Below are 10,377 nucleotides of genomic sequence, written 5' to 3'. Positions count from 1 at the left end.
GGAGAAAGGTTGTTTTCTGCTGCTCCAGAGAAGCGGACACGGAGCAATGGTTCCAAACTACAAGAAAAAAGATTCCACCTAAACATTAGGAAGAACTTCCTGACAGTAAGAGCTGTTTGACAGTGGAATTTGCTGCCAAGGAGTGTGGTGGAGTCTCCTTCTTTGGAGGTCTTTAAGCAGAGGCTTGACGACCATATGTCAGGAGTACTCTGATGGCGTTTCCTGCTTGGCAGGGGGTTGGACTCGATGGCCCTTGTGGTCTCTTCCAACTCTATGATTCTATGATTCTATGAAGTGGTGGGGAGGGAGGGATGAGTGTTCAGACCCCTGGGCACTCACTTGTGGGGTGCCTCAGGGTTCTGTCCTCTCCCCCATGCTTTTCAACATTTACATGCAGCCGCTGGGAGAGATCATCACGGGGTTTGGGCTGGGTGTTCATCAGTATGCGGATGATACCCATCAGAACCAGTGAAGGCGGTTCTGACCCTAACCCTAACCCTGTGTGAGTGTCTGGAGGTGGTTGGAGGATGGATGGTGGCTAACAGGTTGAGGTTGAATCCTGACAAGAAGTACTGCTTTTGGGGGACAGGAGGTGGGTGTGTCTGGAGGACTCCCTGGTCTGGAATGGGGTAACTGTGCCCCTGAAGGACCAGGTGCACAGCCTGGGAGTCATTTTGGGCTCACATCTGTCCATGGAGGTGCAGGTCAATTCTGTGTCCAGGGCAGCTGTCTACCAGCTCCATCTGGCACACCAGCTGAGAACCTACCTGCCCATAGACTGTCTCGCCAGAGTGGTGCATGCTCTGGTTATCTCCCGCTTGGACTACTGCAATGCGCTCTACGTGGGGCTACCTTTGAAGATGTCCCGGAAACTAGAACTAATCCAGAACTCAGCAGCTAGACTGGTGACTAGGAACGGCCACCGAGACCTACATTGGCTCCCAGTACGTTTCCAAGCACAATTCAAAGTGTTGGTGTTGACCTTTAAAGCCCTAAAAGGCCTTGGCCCAGTATAGCTGAAGGAGCGTCTCCACCCCCATCGTTCTGCCCGGACACTGAGGTCCAGCACCGAGGGCCTTCTGGCGGTTCCCTCATTGCGAGAAGCAAAGTTACAGGGAACCACGCAGAGGGCCTTCTCGGTAGTGGCGCCCCCCCCCATGGAACGCCCTCCAACCAGATGTCAAAGAGAAAAACTACCAGACTTTTAGAAGACATCTGAAGGCAGCCCTGTTTGAGGAAGCTTTTGATGTTTAATAGACTATTGTATTTTAATATTCTGTTGGAAGCCGCCCAGTAAAGCAAGATGAGCGCCGCAACTCGAGTCGTCCACGACTGGACATAACTGTCAGGGGGCCCTTTACCTTTTTACATGTATTTTCATCTCTGTCTCTGAGGTAACTAAAATCCTCCTTTTCCAATCCGCCTAGTTAATGGCTTAATCAATCTTATAAACACTTTGGATAGAGCTGATCAAACTAGCCCAGATAAGGTTACTTTAGGAGTGAACACCTTTCCTGAATTGTAGTTAGACATATAGAGCACTTAATGCAAAATAATATTCTTAGTATGGCAAATATAACTCTCATCTTAAAATAAGCTTCCCTGCTTGCTTTTCAAAACCCCTGCCATTTTTTGCTCCATGGACTTATGACATATCAAAAGGGTGAATACTACACTTATCTTGGAGATATAGATGCAGGCTTTGGAAAGTATTCTGGGGAAGAGAATTTGAAAGCATATGCTATAATGATTGTATAACATTTATGTTATATTTAAATAGTTTATTAAAAAACAATTATATTAAATACAGACTAACAGAATATTCATAATACAGTATATTTTACAGAAAAAATAGCCAAGTAGAAACATGTTTCTTTAAAAAAAAGTTCTTTGAGCTTTCTTTTTAATAAAATATTTTACCCGTGAAGATAAAAGTTTCTCGTCAGACCTGTATAAAGACAAAATAAAAATGCTTTTACTTTGAAACCTTGGGTGTGATCCACTCCACACTATATTACTTATAAGTAATTTCACTGGAATAAAAATGAGCTCATGCTTAACTCCCCAACTGAAATCCAGGCAACTTAAAAAGTGCTTAGCTTGGACTGGGTCTTATCCAGTATGTTTAATATCTTTACAAAGCTTACAGTCTATAAATTCTTCAACACAGAAGGAGAGTTATCTTTCGGCATCAAATTGGTCACAGGCTGTTAATTAAAAAACACACAAAAAAACACAAAGTCAGTGGAGACTCCCTGAATCCATTCTGAAGTGCCTTTTAGCCGTTTAAATTTTTTTCTGGGTATCCATAGTGCAGATTTAGTTGGGATTTCAGAACTCCTTGTGTGGCAAGATGGAAAGCCAGAAGTGTGTCAGGTTGCAGCTGCAGAGACCACAGAGACTGACTCCCTGCAGTATAAGAAGGGACAAAACTCTGAGCTCCCAAGTCTAGCACAGTCTATGCTGCAGCCCAGTCATTCCAAGGCTTCTGATAGTTAAAATGCCACACGCAGATTCCACAGAAGGTGGTGGATATCCCTCATTTGCTTTCTAGATTGTAGCAATGGACATCTCCTTTCCCCTTCCCATCATATCCAGGGAGTCGCTGCCCATATTTATCCACGCACCAGCAGTAGCCTCTTTTTCGGCCTCTGGATGGACGACACTGCAAGGCAAAAGATGAGATTTGATTAGTGGCAACAATCAAACCAAATGTTTTTGGTGGCATTATGCCTGACGTATAGCATGGAAGGCAGATTGAGAGTACATGGATCAAAACTGTAGGAGGGAAACAGCAGTGACCTTACTGTGGGAGTCTGCCATAGATCGCCAAGCTAGACTGCAGATTTGGATGATGCCTTCCGAGAGCAGATTAAGAAACATTCAAAAAGGAGAGATATAGTAGTCATGGGAGGCTTCAACTTCCCTGATCTGTTGAAACTCGAACTCTGCCAAGAATGTAAGGTCCAGAGCTTGCAGGGCAGTGGCGCTCACCTAGCGGCGCGCGCAGTTTGATCCATCTTTTAGATTTAGGGGAGCTAGTCTCAAAAGTTTGTTGGGGGAGACCTAGGTTTTTTGGGGGGGGAGTTATTTGTCCTGTCTTCACACTTTTTATGATGGAGGACCGCTGTAGTCACCCCCAACGACACGTTCTCAAGATGGAGAGTGAGGGAACAGCTGCAGTCGCCTGCGGTTCCTGCACAATGTTTGCCACAATGTTTGCCACAATGTTTGCAGCTTTACCTGCAGCAATTGCATGTTGGTTGCCCTCTTAAAAGACAAAGTCCAGCAACTGGAGGAACGTGTAGCTACGCTCCAAAGAATTAGAGAGCTGGAGCTCTTCTTGGAAGCAACAGAGCACACCGTCTCCACCAAGGAGAAGACAGGGGACTCCCCGGAGAAGGAGGCTAGTTCACCAACACAGGAGCCAGATATATGGAGAAACGTGACTCAAAGAAGTAGGAGGCCCAGGGTTCGTTCTGATTGTTTAGAAATACACAGTCGCTTTGAGGTCCTCTCCCCTAGCATGGAAGACGAAGAGCAGACTCCATTTGAGGATCTCTCCCTCATTACAGTCGATCAGGTATATGAAGACGAGCAGCAAAGTCAGTCCTCAGGGAATGTGCAGGCGACCTTGGAATGGACAGCTCACGGAAGAACCCCGACTAGACCTAAGAGGAGGCGTGTAGTGGTGATAGGGGATTCCCTACTGAGGGGAACAGAAGCAGTGATCTGTGGGCCTGACAAGATGTCTCGGGAAGTGTGCTGTCTCCCCGGGGCTAAGATCCAAGATGTAACTGAACGACTGCAAGGAATCATAAAACCCACTGACAAATACCCCTTCCTCTTGGTTCATGTGGGAACCAATGACACTGCAAGCAATAGCCTCCAGAAGATCAAAAGAGACTACGAGGCTCTGGGCAGGAAACTGAAGCAATTAAATGCACAAATTGTCATCTCATCTGTCCTCCCAGTTGAACGACGTGGCACAGGGAGAGAGGGAAAAATAGTGGAAGTGAACAGCTGCCTTCGCAAATGGTGTAAACAGGAACGGTTTGGATTCTTAGATCACGGACTGCAGTTTCTTGAAGATGGACTTCTGGCAAGCGATGGGCTGCACCTCACAACGGTTGGAAGGAATGTTTTGGCCAAAAATCTCAGAAACCTCATCAGGAGGGCTTTAAACTGACTAATGTGGGGGAGGGAGACAGTGCTCCCGAAAATAGGAGTCTATCAATTGATGAAGATGATCATCCAAATGTCATAGACCAAATGGAGCAAACAGCACGCAGACCTAGTGGTGGGAGGAAAAAATCCTTAAATAAGAGACACGGGGGAATGATGAATGGACTTCAATGTCTGTACACTAATGCGCAAAGCATGGGAAATAAACAAGATGAGCTTGAGCTCTTGGTACAGCAAACTAAATATGACATAATAGGCATCACTGAAACCTGGTGGGATAAGTCCCACGACTGGAATGTAATAATGGAGGGATACAATCTATTTCAGAGAAACAGACCAGACAAGAAAGGAGGAGGAGTAGCGTTATATGTCAGGGATGTGTATACCTGTGAAGAGATCCAAGATTTAGAACCTCAAAGCCAAAGTGAGAGCATTTGGGTCAAAATTAAGGGAGAGAAGAATAACAGGGACCTTATTGTGGGAGTTTACTATAGATCCCCAAGCCAAACGGAGGACATAGATGATGCCTTCCTGGAACAGATGGCCAAGCATGCAAAAGGAAGGGAGATAGTAGTAATGGGGGACTTCAATTACCCAGAAATTACCCGGATATTTGCTGGATGTCAAACTCAGCCAAGAGCATAAGGTCAAACAGATTCCTCACTGGCCTTGCAGACAACTTCGTTGTCCAGAAAGTGGGAGAAGCAACAAGAGGGACAGCCATTTTAGATCTGGTCCTAACCAATGTTGATGACCTGGTTAGTGGGGTAGAAGTGGAAGGAACATTAGGCGCGAGTGATCATGCTCTTCTGAAGTTTACTATACAGCGGAAAGGAGCAGCCAAGCATACTAGGACTCAATTTCTTGACTTTAAGAAAGCCGACTTCATAAAACTTAGGGAAGTGCTGGGTGAGATCCCATGGACAGTAATACTAAAAGGAAAGGGAGTTCATGATGTCTGGCAGTTTGTTAAGAGGGAGATACTAAAAGCACAACTTCAGGCAATACCAATGAGACGGAAACATGGAAGGTGCCTAAAGAAGCCAGGGTGGCTATCTAAAGAACTTTTAACTGAGTTAAGATTAAAAAAGGATGTGTACAAAAAATGGAAAAGGGGGGAAACCACCAAAGAGGAATTCAAACAAATAGCCAGCACGTGTAGACACAAAGTCAGAAAAGCTAAAGCACAGAATGAACTCAGGCTTGCTAGAGAGGTTAAAAGCAACAAAAAAGGCTTTTATGGGTATGTCCGTAGCAAAAGGAAGAACAAAGAAACAGTGGGGTGACTCAGAGGAGAAGATGGTGAAATGCAAACAGGGGACACAGAAAGGGCTGAACTCCTCAATGCCTTCTTTGCCTCAGTCTTCTCCGATAAAGAAAACAATGCCCGACCTGAAGAATTTGGAGCAAATGATTCAGCAGAGGAAACACAGCCCAGAATAACTAAGGAGATAGTACAAGAATACTTGGCTAGTTTAGATGTATTCAAGTCTCCAGGGCCAGATGAACTGCATCCAAGAGTATTAAAAGAACTGGCAGATGTGATCTCAGAACCACTGGCAGTCATCTTTGAAAATTCCTGGAGAACAGGCGAAGTCCCGGCAGACTGGAGGTGGGCAAATGTTGTCTCTATTTTCAAAAAGGGGAAAAGAGAGGACCCAAAAAATGCCGCCCAGTCAGTCTGATATCTATACCAGGGAAGATTCTGGAGCAAACAGTCTGTGAGCACCTAGAAAGGAATGCTGTGATCACCAATAGTCAGCATGGATTTCTGAAAAATAAGTCATGTCAGACTAACCTGATCTCGTTTTTTTGATAGAATTACAAGCCTGGTAGATGAAGGGAATGCAGTGGATGTAGCCTACCTTGATTTCAGCAAGGCATTTGACAAGGTGCCCCATGATATTCTTGTAAAGAAGCTGGTAAAATGTGGTCTTGACTATCACACTTCAAAACGACCTTGACAGATTAGAGAACTGGGCCAAAACAAACAAGATGAATTTTAACAGGGAGAAATGTAAAGTATTGCACTTGGGCAAAAAAAAATGAGAGGCACAAATACAAGATGGGTGACACCTGGCTTGAGAGCAGTACATGTGAAAAGGATCTAGGAGTCTTGGTTGACCACAAACTTGACATGAGCCAACAGTGTGACGCGGCAGCTAAAAAAGCCAATGCAATTCTGGGCTGCATCAATAGGAGTATAGCATCTAGATCAAGGGAAGTAATAGTGCCACTTTATTCTGCTCTGGTCAGACCTCACCTGGAGTACTGTGTCCAGTTCTGGGCACCACAGTTCAAGAAGGACACTGACAAACTGGAATGTGTCCAGAGGAGGGCAACCAAAATGGTCAAAGGCCTGGAAACGATGCCTTATGAGGAACGGCTAAGGGAGCTGGGCATGTTTAGCCTGGAGAAGAGGAGGTTAAGGGGTGATATGATAGCCATGTTCAAATATATAAAAGGATGTCACACAGAGGAGGGAGAAAGGTTGTTTTCTGCTGCTCCAGAGAAGCGGACACGGAGCAATGGATCCAAACTACAAGAAAGAAGATTCCACCTAAACATTAGGAAGAACTTCCTGACAGTAAGAGCTGTTTGACAGTGGAATTTGCTGCCAAGGAGTGTGGTAGAGTCTCCTTCTTTGGAGGTCTTTAAGCAGAGGCTTGACAACCATATGTCAGGAGTGCTCTGATGGTGCTTCCTGCTTGGCAGGGGGTTGGACTCGATGGCCCTTGTGGTCTCTTCCAACTCTATGATTCTATGAAATTCACTGACAATTTCATTTCCCAGAAGATGGAAGTACCAAGAAGTCCTTAACAATGGGGGGGGGGGGACTGAAAGATGAAGCGGAAGTACCTGGAAACATGGGAGGAAGTTTCATGATACAGAGGCAAGGGAAAGCTGAGAGTAGTCAGACATGCACTCTGGACTTTCAGGCGGCCAATTTCAAAAAGCTGAAGCAGTTACTGGGTGAGGGGAACCTTGGGCTCCTACCAAAGCTCTGCTTTTCCCCAGTTCAGTTAACCCACACACAAAAACCTTGAAAAACTCTTTGGTGTTTTCCCTAAGTCAGAAAAATGTGCATGCATCTGGAGGGCATCAGCAATATCTAACTACTTCCAGCACTCTTTCAATGTTTTGCCTGCCTTCAATCTTAAGCATAGCTGTCAACTTTTCCATTTTCTTGCGAGGAATCCTATTTGGAATAAGGGAATTTCCCTTTAAGAAAGGGAAATGTTGGCAGCTATGCTCTCAAGACTTGTCCCACTTGCAAAATCTGCTCATAAAGCAGGATGTATAGAGAACTGTTAGTGGTGTGCTGGCATAAACACATTTCCCATAAGAGGAGCCATTAATGATGAAGGCACAATTCAGGCAAGTCTATGCACTTTTAAATCCCACTGATCTCTGTAGGAAAGGTTTGTGATAGTCATCAATGCTCCATTTGAATTCAGCAAAACTTAAATGTGTTATAACTTTGGGTGGATATTGCCCTGAGGACATTGCATGAGGATGAAGGATCCCTGGGGCCACAGGCACAGTCATGCATTTTAAGACTGGGCTGTAGGGTTTGAATCCTCAAGCCCAAAGGAAGTCAGAGAATTTCCCCTGAGCATGTGGTTTGAGACTCAAAGCCTGTGTTGTACATTGTCATCTTATCAGCGCTGCCAGTGCTGGGAATGAGTGGAGTTTTGATGATCCACATAGAAGGCATACAATCAAAGTTTACTTCCAATGCCAAATGACTGTTAAGGTTCTAATTATCACACCATAAAAGCTATTCATAGCAGCCCCAAAATGTGAAGAAGCCTTATAAATCACATTAGTGTGTAACATTACACACTACAGCTGTCCACCACCATGGAGCTGTCAACCTTTAATGAGTCTATGGTAACCTCATGAGTAAGGGAGTTGCATATGGACCCTTTATTTGGGAAAGAAAGGAACTCGATTTTTTTATAGGCCACAAAGGGAGCACATGCCTGGCCAAGACACTGTGGCAACAAAAGCCACTCTAGTTGCATCTGCTTGCCAGAGGAATTCCAGGCTTGCAGCTGACATTTATGAGCAGATACATAAACCCCTGCAACTGAGCTATCACTTCATATTGAAGGCCTACATGCCTCTTTCCTAATATACAGGGCTGTCTTTGTAAATAAATAAAAATAATTTATAGAGAAAGCATTATTCCCTGACATGATTTATCCAAACAGCAAAAGCAGAGGTTTGCTCAGAAATAATAATTTAGTAAAGATGGTGGGCAAGAAAAACTATTTTCCTGAACTCTCCTTTACAAGTTAAAAATAGCAAAGGTTATGTTTGGAGCACACATATTAGGAAGCATCTCAGGTGGGGATAGAAAGCTCTCTCTTTAATATCTGTGAACTGTCATATCGTGTGTTGCTTGGCAAACCTCCTTCTACCAAATTGTAGAAGTTGTTGTCCACATGTTAACTGATTATTATTATTATCATTATTATTGTTTTATTTATACCCTGCCCATCTGAACCATAGAATCATAGAGTTGGAAGAGACCACAAGGGCCATCGAGTCCAACCCCCTGCCAAGCAGGAAACACCATCAGAGCACTACTGATATCAAGCCTCTGCTTAAAGACCTCCAAAGAAGGAGACTCCACCACACTCCTTGGCAGCAAATTCCACTGTCGAACAGCTCTTACTGTCAGGAAGTTCTTCCTAATGTTTAGGTGGAATCTTCTTTCTTGTAGTTTGGATCCATTGCTCCGTGTCCGCTTCTCTGGAGCAGCAGAAAACAACCTTTCTCCCTCCTCTATGTGACATCCTTTTATATATTTGAACATGGCTATCATATCACCCCTTAACCTCCTCTTCTCCAGGCTAAACATGCCCAGCTCCCTTAGCCGTTCTTCATAAGGCATTGTTTCCAGGCCTTTGACCATTTTGGTTGCCCTCCTCTGGACACGTTCCAGTTTGTCAGTGTCCTTCTTGAACTGTGGTGCCCAGAACTGGACACAGTACTCCAGGTGAGGTCTGACCAGAGCAGAATACAGTGGCACTATTACTTCCCTTGATCTAGATGCAATACTCCTATTGATGCAGCCCAGAATTGCATTGGCTTTTTTAGCTGCCGCGTCACACTGTTGGCTCATGTCAAGTTTGTGGTCAACCAAGACTCCTAGATCCTTTTCACATGTACTGCTCTCAAGCCAGGTGTCACCCATCTTGTATTTGTGCCTCTCATTTTTTTTTGCCCAAGTGCAATACTTTACATTTCTCCCTGTTAAAATTCATCTTGTTTGTTTTGGCCCAGTTCTCTAATCTGTCAAGGTCGTTTTGAAGTGTGATCCTGTCCTCTGGGGTGTTAGCCACCCCTCCCAGTTTGGTGTCATCTGCAAATTTGATCAGGATGCCCTTGAGTCCATCATCCAAGTCGTTGATAAAGATGTTGAATAAGACCGGGCCCAAGACAGAACCCTGTGGCACCCCACTAGTCACTCTTCTCCAGGATGAAGAGGAACCATTGATGAGCACCCTTTGGGTTCGGTCAGTCAGCCAGTTACAAATCCACTGAGTGGTAGCATAGTCAAGTCCACATTTTACCAGCTTCTTTACAAGAATATCATGGGGCACCTTGTCAAATGCCTTGCTGAAATCAAGGTAGGCTACATCCACTGCATTCCCTTCATCTACCAGGCTTGTAATTCTGTCAAAAAACGAGATCAGGTTAGTCTGACATGACTTATTTTTCAGAAATCCATGCTGACTATTGGTGATCACAGTATTCCTTTCTAGGTGCTCACAGACTGTTTGCTTAATGATCTGCTCCAGAATCTTCCCTGGGTGTGTTGAATCTGGCTGTGCTGAATGTTGATAAGGTTTTATGGCATAGGATTCAGAGAGCACCTTACTGCCAAAAAATTTTTTTTTAGCATTGACAATAGTTAGTTTGTTCAGGAGCGTTATATTTAGAGAGTGTGGCATGAATTTTGCCAGTCTTCACCTGGGAACACAGGAAGCTGCATTAGAAGAAGTTAGACCACTGGTCCCCCTTATTCCACACTGGGGAATGCTGACGGAATCTGACAGCCCAGCCTAAAGTGGGCATCTTCGGCCTGCACTACCTGCCCTCTGGCAGACACGTTGCACTAGAAGGAAGCTGCCCTTGAGGGAACAGAAGCCACAGGACCTAACAATCCTCTCTCTTTTT

General features: G+C 44.7%; 1 protein-coding gene across 2 annotated transcripts in view; it reads right to left on the bottom strand.

Annotated features, from left to right (window-relative positions):
- Positions 1-1,747: 1,747 nt before the first annotated feature.
- Positions 1,748-10,377, bottom strand: part of IGFBP3 (insulin like growth factor binding protein 3) — a 36,706-nt gene continuing 28,076 nt past the window's right edge. For both annotated transcript variants that reach the window (XM_081881802.1, XM_081881801.1), the window contains one exon: positions 1,748-2,665. In XM_081881802.1, the coding sequence (XP_081737928.1) occupies positions 2,540-2,665 (126 nt within the window). In that variant the 3' untranslated portion in view covers positions 1,748-2,539. The remainder of the gene's footprint in view (positions 2,666-10,377) is intronic.

Source organism: Podarcis erhardii (genome assembly GCF_964252035.2).
Source record: "Podarcis erhardii genome assembly, chromosome: 12".
NCBI classification, from domain to species: domain Eukaryota; kingdom Metazoa; phylum Chordata; class Lepidosauria; order Squamata; family Lacertidae; genus Podarcis; species Podarcis erhardii.
This window is presented reverse-complemented; position numbering and strand designations above follow the sequence as displayed.